The following is a 16,851-nucleotide window of genomic DNA, read 5'->3' as shown; positions in this document are numbered from 1 at the left end:
CAGGAAGAGGGGTGCGGGAGCGCGCGTGCCTGTGCGGGGCGCGTTCCGGTAGCGCCGCGTGCGGTGTCCGTGAGGTGTGTGTGTGTTGTGCGGCGGGTGGCGGTGGGTGCGCGAAGGGCAGTCATACTTACCTGGCAGGGGAGCCCAAATGCGGGAAACTCGACTGCATAATTTGTGGTAGTGGGGGACTGCGTTCGCGCTCTCCCCTGATTTTACATGGTTCAAAAGCAGAACTGAATGTGTGCCTTATCTCTAAACAAGCAGTGTCAGCGTAGTTCTGGACTCTCTTTACGGGCGCTTTCCGCTGGTTTGCTCTGTCCGGCGTCTGAGCTCGCTTCGTGACTGTGCCTCAGCTCTCACGTCCCGGCTCCGTGTCCCTTTACCCCTACGCGGGCAGGCCTGTCAACCACCACGGTAGGCGCTGCCTCGCTCGATCCTGCGCCACGGGTAGCTGCGCGCGCCCACGCGGCCCCGTCACGTGGTATTGTTCGCTATGACGTTTTCCGGTTTACGCCATCCACCTGCGCCGCCGCTTCTCCATCCTGTTCCGGTCTGGCGGCGCGGCCCGCAGCGGGGCGGCGGCTCCGGGAGCCCGTCGGGACCCGCCAATGGCGTCCAGCGCCTCCCGCGGGCCGCGCTGCCGGGAGCGGAGCCGCCGGGGCCGATCGGCGAAGAGCTCGGTGGCCGGCGGGCGCAGCCAGAGCCGCAGCCGGGCGCGGGCTGGCGAGCCCCGGGGGCTCCGTACGTACCGGTGGCGGGCGGAGGGACTGGACGGAGCGGGGCGGGGCTGCCTATGCCGGTTCCTCCGGCTTCCAGCGGCCGCAGCGTGTCCGTGTGTGTACCCTCGCCGGTGATTTGGTCCCGGCACCGTGTTGGCGAGCAGGGAGCTGCTGTTTTGCTGGTGCCCGGCTCCTGCTGTGTGCCCCTGTTGCTGCTCTGGCTGCAGCCGCTGGGCCGGTTCCCGGCTGGGCAGTGGGAGCTCCCCCACTTGCTGTGCCGGGGAGGCGAGCCCTGCTGTGTGTATTCGTGCTAACTGTTGTTGTTTTGGGGCAGGGGAACTGTTGCCGCTTGGAGATCTGGATGCTTTGGCCCACTCTGAGGAGGGAGTAAAAGCTGCCAAGTCCCCAAAACAACCTATCCGAAATCAAAACCCCAAAGGCAGTCCCAGTGACCCTAATGGTCCAGTCCCTGCAGAGACTGAGGGTCATGGTGAGCCCTCCAGGACCTCTGAGAACGGGGCTGTGCTGCCCCCAAAGGCACCCAGGAAGCGCGGGCGGAAGTCCAAGACGGAGATGCTGCTGCTGAAACTGTCTCAGGACCTGGAGTGCCCGACCCCGGAGCCCATCTGCGTACAGAAGATGCTGGGAAGCAGCGAAACCGCGGAAGGCCTAGACAGCCCCCCCAGCGGGCGGCCCAAGAGGCGGGCAGCCAAAGTGTAAGCTGGGGTCTGGAAGGGGCTGCTGCGGGGAGATGGGGAAGGATGGGCAGACCCCACTCCCAGAGGGTTTCATGGAGATCTCTGCCTCACTGGGGGGTCCTGATGTCGATTCTGAAAGACTGTCTCACGGTGGTGGGATAGACCGATTCCCCATAAAATGACCTTTTCCTGCTTTAGAAGAAGGTGTTTGGATCCAGGAGGACGAGGGTGGGGGGAGCAGCAGGGGCTTAAATGAGTTCACATGCGTCGGGTCTCTGACTGTAGTAGGCTGTATGCAGAGAATAAGAGGCTCCCTTGGTTCCTAATGAAGCCAGGAGGAGGCTTGTCAGGGAGGGAGCAGAACAAGCTGTGCAAGTCTCCATTGCTTAAAGGGTGGTCCTGCGGGAGCCTGTGTGCTTTGGTCCCTCTGAAGGCAGCTATGGCAGTGCCTGTGCTCTCCCAAGTGCCTGCACAAGCCCTGGAGCTGCAAGGGCAGAGCTGGTGGGGTTGCAGTGCCCCAAGTCCTCTCATTCTGCTGTGCAGAGGGAGGGTGTGGTACCTGCAGTAGTATGCCCAGTGCAGGAATTCCCTTTGCTGATGACACTCATAGGAAGATCTCTGGCTTTCTGGCTGGCAAAGGGCCATGCACTGCTCTGCCTGCTGGATGCATTCCCTGCTGGCTGCTGGAGCACTGAGGAGGCTGGTGTTCCCTATGGAGAAGCAGGGGATGCTGGCTGCCCAAGTGGTCTGCAGGCTGGCAGTGCATCCAGACGGGCTCTGCTGCAGCCTGGCTGGGCAGGGCTGGAGGAAGTTCCTCTCCCAGACCACGATCTGGAGCAGTGCATCTGCTTGGTCCTGGAGGGGAAGGTTGCCTGGGTCCTGCACAGTGCTTCCACTCACCTCTGGGCAATGCCTTTGGTGTCCCAGGGCTTTGCTGTACCTGCAGGAGCTGGCAGAGGAGCTGACATCGGTGTACCAGCCTCCAGCTCCCACCGAGGGTGCCCAGGAGCCACAACCAGAACTTGAGCATATCCAGAGGAAGCGTCGAAGCCGGAGGAGAAAGGAGAATGAAGCAGATAGTGATGACCCTGCCCAAGATGCTGACTTTGTGCCCTCAAAGGAAATACTACTGCAGGCTGAGGAGGAAGAAGGGAGTGAGGAGCCACTCAGTGAAGCATCAGAGCCAGAGCTAGAGGTGCTCCGAGGACACAGTGGGAAGACATCATCTGCAGGGGTAAGGGCAGGATCTCTGTCTTGGCCACTTCTTACCTTTGGCCTGGCAAAGTGTCTGAGCTGTTCTGGTGTCCTCAGCCCAGCTTTTTGGGGCAGGAACATCCTGGAGCAGGACATAAGGATGGCACTGTGCCTCTCAGCCATGAGTCTGGGCATGAGCTCTTTGGGCTTAAGTGTGGGCAGAGGCAGCTCCAAGTGAGGGTGGATGGGGACAGAAAAATACACCTGGGAGAGAGTGCTGTTGTCTTGAGCTCCTCTTGAAGCTAGTGGGAGGTGAAGGCAGGGTCTTGGAGATTGTCTGGAGTTCACTGAAGTCCCCAGAACGGGACATTGTATCTTTAGCCATGAATGACATGGTTTTGGTGACTTCTGTGGCTGGGGGGACCTCTGTGCTCATGGGCTGCAGGACAGGCAGGTCCCCCACGGGAACATTTGGGCAAGCAGAGGCAGCCCTGGCCAGGTATCCAATCTGAATCTGCTCTTGTGCCCAGAGATCCAAGCCCCAGTGCCGAGGCCTCGCTCCCAATGGCTTCCACAACTCCATCATGGCCCCAGTGGAGAAGTGCTCCAGCCTCACCTGGAGCCTGTGAGTGGAGGGCTCGGGATGGGCTGTGGGGAGGAGCGGCTGTTGATGCCCTGGGTACTGTTGCTATCGGAGGCACGAGGGCAAAGGAGCATCAGGACTGACATGAGGAATGTCAGCCAGGTCAAGAAGGGGATGAGGGGAAGGGCAGGGGCTGAGACCCCTTGGTGTGGGCCTGCCCGTGCTGCAGGCAGGGACTGGGCTGGGCTGTCACTGATGTCTGGACGTCCCTGCAGGCGGGATCAGAAGTACTCTCAGTGGGAGTTTCCTGACTGGATCCCTTTAGTGCACAAGTGGACATGTCTCTCTGAAAGGTACCATTGCAGCAGTGTAAGAAGAGAGAGAGGCTGGGAGGAGCACACTGTGCAGGCACTGCCTGTGCTCAGGCTGTGTGATGGGGCAAATTCTGACAATGTTCGGGCTGTGCTGGGGCAGGGAGAGAGCTGGTGGGGGGAATGAGGGCATGGTGGGTGCTGTACTTTTACACCTTCAGGCAGGATCAGGCTCCAGCAGAAAGGATGGGGCCTTCCTGTGGGCTTTGGGAGTTTTATGGACTTGGCCATGGAATCTTAGTGGCCATTTGGGTGGCCAGTGACAGAGCACACCAGGCTTGGATGGGTGCTGGGGCATGGTGCTGTGCTGGGGGATGACTGGGTGAGGGGTGAGGAAAAGTCCTCTCACCACCTCCTTCCTCCTCAGCGAAGCTGCTCCATACCTGCCAACAGAGGAGAAGTCTCCCTTCTTCTCCATCCAGCGGGAGGGCATCGAAGACGGTGGTGTCTTGTACAGGGTAAACAGGTCTGTGACGGGGTGACCCGAGGCACTGCTGGGGTGGTGGCTGTCACGCCTGGGACAGGCAGAAAACCCCAGGGCTGCGGTTCTGGCAGGTCTGAGAGCCCGGTGAGCACCCCAGGGTGGCAGGAGAGGCTGTGGGCTCAGCAGCCAGCCCTGGGCTCTCACCAGCCCTGTGCCAAGGCTCTTCACCAGTTGGGTGCTCCCCTGCCTGTCCCATGTGCTCACACCCTGCAGCAGAATTGCTCTTGCCCCATGCCCTTACCCACCTCCCCTCTGGCAGGTTCAGCTCCCTGCAGCCCCATGAGGAGCGCCTGGACATGTCCTTCTTTGTGGGTGGCCCTGTGTGGGCCATGGAGTGGTGTCCATCCCCGGAGGGCTCAGTGGCCTCTCAGTATGTGGCTGTCTACTGCCACAGGAGCATGGAGGAGACGCACAGCATGGCTGGGCTCCACGAGGGCCCTGCGCTTCTGCAGCTCTGGGGCCTGGGCATGCTGCAGCCGGAGCAGGGGTGAGTGGATGGTGATCATCCTCTCCCAGAGCCACCACCCATGGCCTGAACCCTGCATGGGCTGTGCTAGTAGCCACCTTTGCTGCTGGTGTACACTGGAAGCTGCTGGTGTATACTGGAACTGCTGGGCACCAGCTACTCTGTTCTTTATGGCTCAACCCATGCCTGCAGCTCTGCCAACAACGCTGGGCTGGCTTATGCCATTGCTGCTGATCACGGCTGCGTCTGGGACATGAAGTTCTGCCCTAGCGGTGCCTGGGAGCTGCCCACCACTGCCAGGAAGGTGAGTGTGCTGATGGAAGAGCTACCCAGGCCCTAGCGACTACCTTTGGTTTCCTCCAGGGTTGCTAAGTCCATGCCCTTGCTAAAGCCTTGCCTTCTCAAGTTAGGGATGGTGACCATGTGGCTGAGCCTATGTGTTGTTCTGCAGCACCCCCAGATGAGCCGGCTGGGTCTGCTGGCCGTGGCTTTCTCGGATGGCAAGGTGGTGCTGTACTCCCTGCCGCACCCCGGGGCCCTGCAGCGCTCCAAGAGAACCCAGGTAAAAGGTAGGAAGAGCTGCGCTGCCGGGCAGGGGTGTCCTGGCCCTCGTCCCACTGTGCCGGGCTGGGCAGCATGTGAGCCCTGGGGCTGGGGCCCCTCTGCCGGTGTGCGAGGGAGCCTGCTCTGCTGTGTCATGGGGCTGGCGCACAGCTGTGGGGCAGCGGGACTGTGCTAAGGCCATTGCTGCCCTGCTGAGAGCTGTGTGCAGTGGGGCAGAAGCCCTGGCATGACTCCAGGCTTGGGAGCAGCAGTTGTTGCTGCCCCCAGCCTGGCTTGTAGCAGAAGGGCACAGCAGACTGCTTTTTGGTGTCAGAGGATGTCAAAGTGCTGCTAACCAGGGATGCTGGGGGGCATGGCTCCTGGGCAGCCCTGCCTGGGGCTGCATGCACTGGGAGGGTGCTCTCAGCATCAGTGCTGTGACCACAGTTGAGTTTATAGGGTGAGGCATAGCTGCAGTAGTGTGTTTCTGAGCCTTTCCCCAACTCGCTGCTTGCTGCTGGGAGTGTGTCCTGTTGTGACAGAGCTGCTTGTTCCAGCCTGGCTCGAGCTGTTTGTTGGGAGCAGGGATTTGGGGCTCTGAGCATCATGGCTGGCCTCGGGCTAATGGTGCTTGTAATAGTCTCATCTGCTGAGAGCCTAGGGAGATTGATGGTCTGCACTCTGCTCGTGGTCGCTCAGCCGTGGCTGACAGCCTGCACCGCACGTCCATGGCTGACAATAGGAGATGGATTCCCTGCACCCAAACGTGGCTGCTGACCCCCAGCAGCACTGGCCCCACACCATGTGCTGGCGCTGCCTTTTCGTCCCCCTCTCTGAGCACCGGCTCTGGGTGGTTTGCTCCGGCTGCTGCAGCCGCCACGTCAGGAGCTTGCAGTAGGCACGGATTCTTCCCCAGCCTGCAGAGCTCCTGTGGACAGGCCGGGTCCTGTCACGTAGCATCAGCCGGGCTGCGGCTGCACGTACTGTCCTTGTGCTTCACAGCCGAGCTGGGGGTGCTGGTTTGCAGCTGCAGGATCAGTGTCAGACTGCAGTGCTGCAGGGAGCCCATGGGTCGGCATGGCATGGTGCGGCTGCACCAGCTTTCCCAGGGCTCCAAGTACCCGCACCCGGTGTTGCTGCCTGACAGAGCCCAGGCTGTGCTCTGTGCCGTGCCCTGGCTGTCACCGAGGTGCCAGAGAAGATGCATGGCTCCTCCGTATCTCTGCAGGACACCGCCTCCGCCTGCGGCTGTCAGGCTCTGAGGTGCAGATGTGCTTGTCTGGCGCTCGCTGTGCCTGAGGCCCTGAACGGGGGTGGGGGGGCTTCTGGCCCAAGAGGTGCTTGACAGAGACCCTAAGGCTCTTGTGTCATTTCGCTGGTGAGGGAAATTGTCCAGCAGATAGAGCTGGTGCATGGGGGGTCCTGCGGGCACCTTGTCCTGAGCTGTTTGGGTGCAGGGGTTTGCACAATCTACCCTCCCCAGGAGCGGCTGCCTGGGAGCAGTGAGCAAGGCCGCTCCTGCTGCAGGGAGCTCCCGGGGGAGCTGGGGCCTGTCCTGACCCTCCTCTGCTCTCTTCTAGATGGGTCCTTCCACAAGCACATTATCTGCAAGGTCAGTGTCCTCTACCACTGTGGTCCCGTCGGGGCTGGCACCAGCGAGCCTCCTGACTGGGGCAGGTGGGAGAGCTGGGAAGGGCATCGGGACCCCTGTGAAGCTCTCCAGCCCCAGCTTTGGGGTGGCAGAGGAGAGCCATGCTCCCAAGCCTGGGTGTCCCCAGCTCTTGGGACATCAATGGTGCTGGCACAGGACTGTGATTGATGATTGCCCTTTGGCCTCCAGGTGCAGGGTATTGCCACGCTCCAGGTGGGCTCTGTCCAGGCAGGGAATGCGTCTGAGTGTGGCCAGTGCTTCAGCCTCTCGTGGATGCCATCCAAGCCCCATCATTACCTTGCAGCTGGTTTTTATGATGGTGAGTACCCCACCCTGCACAAGAAGGGCCTGCATCCTGCATCAGAGCCTTTGAGGAGCAGGCTTCGCCCTGCAGCAGGCAGAGACACACATGAAGCTTTGTGCTCCTTCAGCCTCAGGCAGGGAATGGGGGAACCTGAGGATGAGTATGGGGGCAGCGTCAGGATGAGGAGCAGCAAGTGGTGGGTACTGTGCAGGAACCTCTGCCCATCCCTAGGACAGGGAAGGGCTTATTGTTGGCTGGCCACAGGCTCCTTCACATACCTTCCAGATTAAGCCAGGACATGGCTTAATCCACATGTGTCTGACTTGCCCGGATGTGGTTTTGTGCCTGGCTTCAGGCAATCCACAGCACTCTGCTGCGCTGCCAGGACCTGCTGCACCTGAGCCATCCTTTTGTGCTCTGAGCTCCAGCTCTGGCTCAGCTGCTGGGCCTCTCAGCTCCTGCAGTCCCTGCCTGTGCTGCTGCCTGTCCCCTCCGTTCCCCCACGCTCCCAGCTGCAGTGCTGGTGCAGTCATGGGGCAGTTCCTCACAGGCCCAGGTCTCATCCCACAGGCACTGTGGCTGTCTGGAACCTGCTCACCAAGTCCCTGCTGCAGTGTGTGCACCAGCCTGATGGCTCCCTCAAGCTGTATCCTTTCCAGTGCTTTCTAGCCCATGACCATGCAGTCCGGAGCATCGAGTGGTGCAAGGCTGACAGGTGAGGGCAGGAGAGCTGGTGATGGTGTGGGCACTGCCTGGGAGAGCTGGCTCGCTCCTGCAGATGAGGGTCCTTTGCCAAGATGGGCTTGAGAGAACTTGGTGTTGATGGCACTTGGCCCTCTGAAGCGCTGAAGAGGTTGGGTTGGGCTTTCTGGGGCTGAGCCACTGCCTGGGGGAGCAGCATTGTCCTGCAGGACCAGGGCCACCCATGCCTGCAGCAGGGACTGGGCACAGCTCTGCACTGGGGTCTCAGTGCCGCCTTTCTCTTGGTTCTCAGCAACTTCCTGGTCACGGCAGGGAGCGACCGTAAGATAAAGTTCTGGGACCTGCGGCGGCTCTATGAGCCCATCAACAGCATCAAGCGGTTCCTCAGCACAGAGGTGGCTTGGCTGCTACCCTACAATGGAGTCACCGTGGCCCAGGACAACTGCTATGCCTCGTGAGTGTCGGGTTTATGTCAGTGCCTGGGGGCCATCTGGGCTTGGGTCTGGTCTAACAAGGGGCCTCTCTGGTCTCTCCCTCCCTTGGGACTGTCCAGCTGTGCTGTGGCAAGGGCAGGCTCTGCTTGTGCTGGGGCACAAGCGAGGTGTGCGAGGGGAAGGATGAGGCCCCTGAATCGGACGGGCATTGGGCCTCCTGTGTGGCCCCAGGTTGATACAAGTTGGCAGAAGAGTTTTGGTGTCTTCTCATGCCCCTGGGAACCAGCCTGGGGTAACTCATGATGCTGTGACATGCTGCTAGAGCGAGGACAAGCCCCCTTCGTCTGCCTAGCTCCCTGGAGTCTCTGGGGAGCTGAGCCTGGCTCACGCAGTTTTGGGGTAGCACCATAGAGCTCTGTCGTCATCTGTTCCCTTTCTGTTGCAGTTATGGTCTCTGTGGGATCCACTACATCGATGCAGGGTACTTGGGCTTCAAGGCTTATTTTGTGGCACCTCGCAAGGGGACTGTGTGGGTAAGAGGCTGGTGCAGGGCAGTTGTGCCCTGGGTCCATGTCAGAGGGGTGGGTACCTGCCCCAAACCCAGTGCCAGCTGGGTCCTGCAGCTCACGGGCAGGGGTGACAGGGTCCGGCCATGTGAGTCCCTGGCTCCTGGGTCACCCTCTGCTCCTTGGGTAAGGGACCATGACCACTGTGTGAGGTGCTGTCCCTGCCTGTGTCCAAGCTGGCTGCACTTCTGAGCCCATCCCTCCCCGGCAGGTGGAAGGTGGTGGTGTTGGTGGTGCTGCAGCCTGGCTGGGGGTGGTGGGGAGCCCGCTGGGACCCTGTGCTTTAGAGACATCTGTTCCTGCAGAGCATATCTGGCTCAGACTGGCTGAACACCGTGGCTGCAGGAGACATGACCGGTGAGCTGGTGGCTGCGGTGCTGCCCGACCTGGCCATCAACCCCCTCAACGTCAAGCGCTCTTCAGACCGTAGATTTGTAAGTGACTGTGATGGTCAGCAGGGCCTGTTCCTGACACCCGTGGGACTGGGCAGGATAGGAGTTCTATTCCTGGGTCATGGGAAGAGTATCCTGAGCCAGCCTCAGGGCCTCTGCTGCCCCACACGTGTGAGCATGTCATGGATTCATGTCATGCCCTTCATGCCCAGGCAGGGGCTGTGTGGTGGAGAACAGCAGTGGTAGCAGCCTTGATGTTGGGGATCCTGGGGAAGGGCTTGTGGGGCTCCCAGCCCTGCTCAGTCCCTGGTGGTCCCTCTCTGCGGAGGAGCACATGGACCCCCTGCCCTGAGCCCTGTCTTGCCCACAGCCCGTCTACAAAGCTGACCTGCTGCCCTGCAGCCCTGATGGGTCAGAGGGCAGTGAGCTGGTGCTGCCACTGACCAGGCGCTACAGCGAGATGGTGACCAAGAGCTACATCCTATTCCGGGACACGGACCTGGTAGGGGGGGCAGGCTCGGGGATGGGTGGTGCTGACCATGAGTGGGACCTGTGGGAGTGGGGATGGGGCTTGTGAGGCTGGGGCTGGGCAGTTGGAGCAGCAGGGTGAGGAGATGCTGCACAGGTGGTGTTGCAGCCCCTCACCTCTGGTGGAGCCCCACCTGGCTGCCCTGAGAGCATGGGGATGGGCTGCCCTCCTGCCTGGTCACAGGGCAATGGGGGGCATGGCTGTGGGCATCAGTCCCGGGCAGAGCTGCACTCTTGGCAACAGCCTGGAGTGCCCAGCCCTGGGAAGGAGACTGGGGGCTCACAGCCTGCCTGCACCCCACTCCCCAGTGTTCCAAGCTGTGTTTGGGATATCAGCTTGAGCCACCAGGGCTGGGCTGTGCTCAAGGGCCCTCTAGACAGAGGGGCTCAGAGCTGCTGTAGAAGTACTGGGGCATGCAGTAGGGTCTGCCATGCTCCAGCCCCCCTTGCCCTGGCCTTCCCTGGGCTCTGAGTCTCTGTACCCTGGGCTGTGGCTGTTTGATGGGTGACCCTGAGGGCGCCCCTTGTCCCCTGAGCAGCCCCTGACACTGCAGCAGTCCTGGTGCTGCCGGGACTGTGCACACAGTGCTCCTAGCCCAGGCCTGCAGCCCATTGCCCTGCCACCCCTTCACAGCGCAGCTTCAAGAACTTCTCCAGCCGGGAGCCCATGCGCAGGATGCACACGCAGGAGATGAAGGCAGAGCTGAGCCTCGACCGCCTGCAGCTGGAGTCTGTGCACAAGGTGAGAGAGCCTCAGGAGGCTGCAGCTGCTGCAGGCAGGGTCTGCCTCTGCCCTGCTACCCCTGGTGCGTGCTGGGATCCTGGGGCTCCCTCCCTCCTGACCCCCTTTTCCTCCTGCAGGTGCGCTTCAGCCCCAACCTGGACTCGCATGGGTGGCTGGTGTCAGGGGGGCAGGCGGGCATCGTGCGGGCACACTGCCTGGTGGGGCTGGCCTCCGCTGTGAGCCGCCAGCTCCTGCCGCAGTGTCGTGCCCGCTTCAGCTCCCTCTATGGGGATGAGCCTGGCAGCCCCAGCCCCACTGAGTGCTCCCCACTGCCACCAGCAGAGTAGCGTGGTGGGTCCCTTATGCTGCTGCCATGTGTTCTCACCCCAGGCAGGAGCTGGGGCTGGGACAGGCTGTGCTCTCCGGGGGGGCTGTGTACCCCCTCTCGGTGCTTCTCACCCTCTGGGCCCCACCTCAGGGGAGGGACGGCTGCTCCTGGCTGTCACCGGGGATGCTCAGGACGCTCGTCCTCGTGCTCTGGGCCCAGGAGGATCCTTTTGCGCTGTTTGGTGCGGGAGCGGGGGGGTTGGGACTGGTGCATGTCCCTAGCTTGAGCTGTGGTTCTTGGGGCCTGATGCCAGGGAAGTACCCCTAGACCCCCTCCTCTGTGGGGCTGTGCTTGTGCTGACCACCCCCATGCAGGGGGCTGGGGGAGCCCAGCCTTGTCCTGGGCAGGGCTGATGGGGCCGGCAAAGGGGGCCGGCAGCTCTGGAGTTGCTCACATTGAGCCTGTGTGTTCAGCTGTGCAGTAAACATGGTTTGTTTTGTAAAGGTTGGTTGTGGTGCTGGCACAGGGCTGTGGGGTGGGCAGTGGTACCTGGGGTGGCCGTGTACCCCCCTCTGCTCTTGTGAGAGCCAGGGCTGTCCCCCCTCCCAGTCCCCTCCTGGCTGCTTTGGCCGCTGCTGCTGCTCCAACAAGTTTATTGGTGGCTGCAGACTCTGCCACCGCCCGCTGAGCTCTGCACAAAGAGATGGACAAACGGACAGACACACACACACATACACCACAGGTGTGACAGACACAGAATCACAACGGTGGGGAAGGATCAGGCCAAGGCATGGCAGCATCTGGCCCAGCCTTGGGCGGGAGGCAGGGAAGCAAGTCCAGGGCTTCCTTTACCCTGCACCCCAGCAGCAGCTCCCTTGGCCACCCTGCAGCCCCAGTACTTGCAAACCTGGGGGCAGTGGGGCAGCCCCTGTGGCCCTGAGGGCCCAGGAGCAGCTGGAGTGAGAGCCAGGTATGGCTGCTTCCACTGCTCCACCAGGGGCTGTCCCTGCCTGTCCTTGCTCCCGCTGGGTAAAACAGGGCTCCAGGGGGATGTGATGGAGCAGGATCCTCCTCTTCCTTTGGAGCTGCTGCCAGCACAGCTGGGGCTGGAGGATCCTGAGGAAGCCCCCGTGCTGGGGGGGGGGGGCAGGCCGTGTGTCTCCCCTGGGACCCTGAACACAGGGGCGCTGTCCAACCCCAGGGCTCTGTGGGTGCAACACTGGGACAGGAGCCCAAGTGCTGCACCCCCTGCTCCAGGGGCAGCTCCTGGGGTGTGGGGCTGGGGCCAGCTCTGCAGCAGGCGGGGGTCTCGGGCACAAAGGCGTCAGGCGCAGGGGTCTTGGCAGTGCTGGCAGCCCCCCATCTCCTCCTGGTACCGCTCCACTTGCACCGTGCATGATGCAAAGCCAAACCTGCTCTGCAGCTGGGTGGTGGCTTCGTGCAGCACCATCTCGGGGTCAGCACTGGTGTCTGGCGATGGCAGCACAGTGGGCCTCAGCCCTGGCATGGGCGCAGCTGGTGGGTGCCTCAGCTGTGCCCTGGGGTCCATAGGAGCTGTTCATGGGGCACTCACCGACAGCCATATGCACTGACATGGCATGGTGGCTCAGCGTCAGGGCCCAGAGATGCAGGTCATGGACACCCTTGACCCCATTGACCGCCAGCAGCATCTCCTTCACTGCATCAAACTCGAGGTCCCGTGGTGTCCCTGCCAACAGCACCTGGTCAGAGGGGGCAGTCCTGGCCCCCAGCCCCATGCTGGGGTAAAGGCTTGTGGTAGGAGCAGCCAGGGATGGGTTGGGGGCTCCAGCAGGCTGTGACCAGGCTGTGGATGGTGGCTCCAGGGTGAGGTAATCTCACACCATGGGCTTATTTGCCTGGTGGGGGATGTTCAGGGGTGTGAGGGAAGGATGGGAGGGTGGGCTGGGTTGTGACTGGGTGAGGGGTGAGCTCCCATGTGAGGAAGGAGCTGTGGCAGCTGCAGCCCCAATGAGCTCCTGCACCCTCCTCACCCACTGCTTACCTTCCATGAGGACTCTAAAGACATCCCTGAGGATGGTGAAGGTGGAGCCAAGGACAAAGACTGAGAAGAAGAGAGTGCTGATGGGGTCTGCAATCTTGCACTGGGGCTGCAGGGAGCAGGGTCTGGGTGAGGCTCTGGGCCAGAGCAGAGCTGGGCACCCAGGTGTGGGGCTGAGGGAGCTGTTCCCACAGTCAGTGGAGGCAAGTCCAGCCTGGGCACCTTGAAGTAGATGATGGTGGCAGCCACAAGGACGCTGATGCTCTGCAGCAGGTCACCCACCACATGAACGAAGGCTGCACGGACGCTGGTGCTTCCAGGCAGGGGGGCATGGCTGGGCAGGCAGCCCCCAGTGCTCTCCAGCTGCTCATAGCCTCCTGTGCCATGGCTGTGGCCATGGCTGACAGGAGACTGGTGCAGGATATAGGCCATGCTGGGGAGAGTAGGGTATGCTCAGTGCTGTGCTGGGCAAGATGCAGTGGCCCCGCTGGCCCTGCCTGGACCCTCACACAGACAACGGTGGCTGGGCATCGCAGGCAAAGGGGGCACAGGAAGGCACACCTGTGCCCCAGGAAGGAGGAGAGGCAGGGCTGGAGGTGCAGCAGGAACAGAGCAGTCACACCATTCAGCAAGGTGTGTGGGGCCAGGGCTCAGATTGGGCATGGGGGCAGGGATTGTGGGGCTAGAGGATGTGGGCTGGAAGCTGGGAGTGCATGGGGAACAGGGAATAGGGGGAGGCAGAGCTTGGGGACATGAGGCTGGTGCACACAGATAAAAGGTGACCTGTGGGCCAGGTCTGAGGGTCTTGAGGTACCAGGAGCAGCCATGGAGCAGGGGGGTGGGAGGGGAGGCCAGAGCCCAGGGTGGGGGTATGCAGGGGGATGATGTGGGTATGCACAGCCCCATGTGGGACATACACCAAGTTGACGCCGACGGCACTGGCAGATGTAGCCAGCATGGCTCGTGCCTCAATCTCATAGTCATTGCTGATGATGCGGGCAGCTGCCAGGTAGACAAGGGCCCCGGTCACGACCCATATGGAGAGGACAGAGGCCAGCGCACCCAGTGTCTCTGCAGGACAGGAGCTGTCAGCACCCATCCCGGCTGTGGTGCTCCTGTGGAGCTTTGTGTCCCCCCAGCTCACCAGAGCGGTGCCAGCCAAAGCTCATGGTCTTGGTGGGTGGGCGAGTAGAGACCCAGAGGGAGAAGAGGCTGACGGACATGCTGCCTATGTCTGTCAGCAGGTGGGCTGCATCCGTCATGATGGCCAGGCTGTGTGCCAGGTACCCGCCTGCAGGCACAGGGCAGCTGGCACCCGGTGCTGGGGCAGCCCCTTGTTCCCATCCCTGTCCTGCTGTTACCTATCACTTCCCCGATCATGAAGATGCAGCAGACGGTGCAGGCGACGCTCAGCTGCCGGCGGGCCTGGAGCCTGCCCCGACCCGGGCTGGGGGCACGGGGGCTGCAGCGGCAGTGGGGAGCCAGAGCTGGGGGGTCCGGCTGTGCCAGGGCTTCCTGGGAGCCTGCAAACAGACTGGGGGCAGGGGTCACTGCCGGCCACACCGGCTACCGGAAACCCTGTCCGGCACCCCCAGGAGCTGCCTGAGGCTCCCGGTGACCGAGCGCCATCGTCCCTCAAAGCCCCAGTCTGGCCCGTGCGATGCCGGCGTAACCCCGGAGTGGACCCGCTGTGTGCCCGCCCGAGACCCGCCACCGGCGTGTCCCGTTGCCGCACCGGGGTCCGCAGCCGGGGAACCGGCAGTGCACGGAAAAGCCGGGCGCCCCCATCGGGATGCGCAGCCACGGAGCTCTCGGTGGAGCCGGCGCGGTCCCCATCGCACCACCTGCACGGCGGAGCAGCGGGGAGCCCGGTCAGGCGTGGAGGGTGGCGTGGTCAGTGCGGTGTGGGAGCGGGTGCCCGCGGAGGAGGTAGCGGTGGGATCGAAGTGTTGCGTTTGGGGCCGGGCTGCTGGACGGGGCACTATCGCGGGACGTGAGGCGTAGGAAGCAGGCGGCTAAGGCGGGGGCCGGTGGGTGACGGGGCGGGCGGGGGCGCTGATGCATGGGGCAACAGCGCGGGAGGGGGGATGGACGGTACCGGTGCGGGTGGGTGACGCTTGGGCGCCAGTACTCAGACAGACGGACGCCCGAGGGGGGAGCTGGGCTGGCGCAGAGGTTCCGCTTGAACGGAGGTGCCGGTGTCGGGGATGAGGGTGCCGGTACACGGACGGTCGGGGCTGCCTTGGGGTCTGCGGAGGTGCTGATGTCCATGTAGGCTGAAGGCGCGGGGGTGGAGGGTACGGACGTGCTGGTGGGTACCGGTGCCGGGGGGTGCCGGGGACCGGGGGAGCTGGGCACTGCTGGACTTGACGGGGGCTTGCGGGTCCCGGGGGATGGGACCTGACACTTCCGGGTGGGATAGAAACAGGGGTGCGGGCATGCGGAGCTATGGGGAGTGATGAAGATGCCGGGAGTGATGAGGGAGCCAGTACGGGCTGTGCGGGTGCGTGGGATCGAGGGTTGCAGGCGCAGGGGATGATGAAGGGGGGTGGTGGTGTTGGGGTTGCTGGGGGCACTGGGAGGTGGCGCTACCAGTGCCGGGGTGATGGGGTGCCGGGGATGGCGGTGCCAAGAGGTGCCGGTGATGGAGGTGCTGAGGGTGCCGGGATGATGGGGTGCCGGTGATGGAGGTGCTGAGGGTGCCGATGGTAAATGGTGATGGAGGTGCCGGGCGATGGGGTGCTGGTGCTGGCGGTACCTCTTGAGGCGCAGGCTGCCTTCGGCGCGACCGCCCCGTGGGTTGACCAGGCGGGAGCTCTCGGTGCGGGTCGGGGGCTCCATGCTGCGGGCGAGCAGCACCGCGGGCACCCGCCGCCAGGACTGCCGCGGCCCCGCCCCCCTGCCGAAGCCCCGCCCCCCCCCCCCGTCAGGGCCCCGCCTCTCTCCCGGGGCGGGGCGGGAGGGGCCGGGTGCCCCCAGGCGCCCATCTGCCGGGGGTCCCACCGGTGGCACTCGGCGGTGGGAGGGTAGGGTTACGGTTGCGGCCCCGCTGAGCCACCGGTCAGAGGCACGGGGCTGACGCAGCACCGGAGCTGCTCGGCCCCAGGGAAGGCACCTGGTGGGGCTTAACCTGGTGCTCTGGTTAGCTTGTGCAGGCGGCTGGTAGGCTGTGGGAGGCTGCTGGGCTACGGGGGCGCCGCTGAAGCGCGGGGGGGCCGCTTTCACACCGCGGGGATGTCCTGGAGGTTGGTGGGAGAACACATTCTGGGGACCACTTCTGAGAGTGTGAGCATGGACAAGAAACCCACCGGAATCTGGAGAAGCCAGCATGGCTTCCCCAAGGGATAATCACGTCTTACAAAATGACATGGAGGACCTGGTGATGGGGAGAGTGTGTAGATATCATCTGCCTGGACCCTGGGGGGTTTGGGCATCATGTCTTCTAAGATCCTCCAGGAGAAGCTGTTGCAGTGTAAGCTGGATGAGCAGACAGGAAAATGCATTGAATACTGTCTGCATGGCCAGGTCCAGGGGGTGATCTGTGGCACAAAGTCTAGCCAGTAATGACTGGTGTACCACCAGGGTCAGTGCTGGGTCCAGTCTGATCTAACATCTTTGTGAATGATCTGGATGCTGGAGTGGGTTTGCACGTGACCCTGAGCTGGAAGGAGCAGCTGTACACAAGGGTTGTGCAGATCTGTCACCCAGACAGGTAGAGAAATGGGCTGAACCTCAGGAAGTTCAGCAAGGGGAAGTGCAAAGTCCTGCTCCTGGGTATGAACAAGCCCACCACTCCAGCACATGCTGGGGGCTGCCCAGTGGGAAAGAAGCTCAGCAAAGGCCATGGGGTCCTGGTGGACACAGAGTTGACCGTGAACCAGCCACGTGCCCTTGCTGCAACGGTGGCGAATGGTGTCCTGGGCTGCATTAGGAAAAGCACTGCCAGTTGAGGGGAGTGATGATGCTTCCCAGGACAGCACTGGTCACCCTCGCCCAGTGCTGGGCTCCAAGTGCAAGAGGGACATGGGCAGACTGGAGATCTCGAGTCTATGAGAGGCCACCACATTGCTGGATGGACTGGAGCATTTCTGCTGTGGGAGAAGACTGAGGGAGCTGGGACGGCTCAGCCTGGAGCAGGGCAAGC

At 62.7% G+C, this 16,851-nt stretch overlaps 2 protein-coding genes across 3 annotated transcripts; one reads left to right on the top strand and one right to left on the bottom strand.

Annotated features, from left to right (window-relative positions):
• Positions 1-566: 566 nt before the first annotated feature.
• Positions 567-11,190, top strand: GTF3C2 (general transcription factor IIIC subunit 2). The gene is made up of 18 exons (XM_062614425.1): positions 567-741; positions 1,054-1,435; positions 2,345-2,651; positions 3,142-3,236; positions 3,470-3,547; positions 3,933-4,031; positions 4,309-4,536; positions 4,708-4,819; positions 4,967-5,084; positions 6,639-6,670; positions 6,899-7,028; positions 7,584-7,728; positions 8,008-8,169; positions 8,595-8,682; positions 9,021-9,149; positions 9,478-9,609; positions 10,270-10,377; positions 10,497-11,190. The coding sequence occupies exons 1-18, from the start codon at positions 609-611 to the stop codon at positions 10,704-10,706; spliced, it is 2,688 nt and encodes an 895-aa protein (XP_062470409.1). The 5' UTR covers positions 567-608; the 3' UTR covers positions 10,707-11,190.
• Positions 11,191-11,323: 133 nt separating this feature from the next.
• Positions 11,324-15,624, bottom strand: SLC30A3 (solute carrier family 30 member 3). Of its 2 annotated transcripts, none has more exons than XM_062614433.1 (8): positions 15,466-15,624; positions 14,069-14,241; positions 13,852-13,998; positions 13,625-13,778; positions 12,930-13,140; positions 12,711-12,816; positions 12,261-12,395; positions 11,324-12,157 (listed from the first exon to the last, which is right to left on the bottom strand). In XM_062614433.1, exons 1-8 carry the CDS (start codon positions 15,546-15,548, stop codon positions 12,012-12,014), a joined length of 1,155 nt encoding a protein of 384 aa, XP_062470417.1. In that variant the 5' UTR covers positions 15,549-15,624; the 3' UTR covers positions 11,324-12,011. The 2 variants fall into 2 exon arrangements, with proteins under 2 accessions (XP_062470417.1, XP_062470419.1); XM_062614435.1 differs by having other exon boundaries at positions 13,625-13,709.
• Positions 15,625-16,851: the final 1,227 nt, after the last annotated feature.

The sequence above is a fragment of the Pezoporus occidentalis genome, unplaced genomic scaffold, assembly GCF_034315485.1.
Source record: "Pezoporus occidentalis ecotype Australia unplaced genomic scaffold, CSIRO_AGI_Poc_V1 ctg175, whole genome shotgun sequence".
NCBI classification, from domain to species: domain Eukaryota; kingdom Metazoa; phylum Chordata; class Aves; order Psittaciformes; family Psittacidae; genus Pezoporus; species Pezoporus occidentalis.
This window is presented reverse-complemented; position numbering and strand designations above follow the sequence as displayed.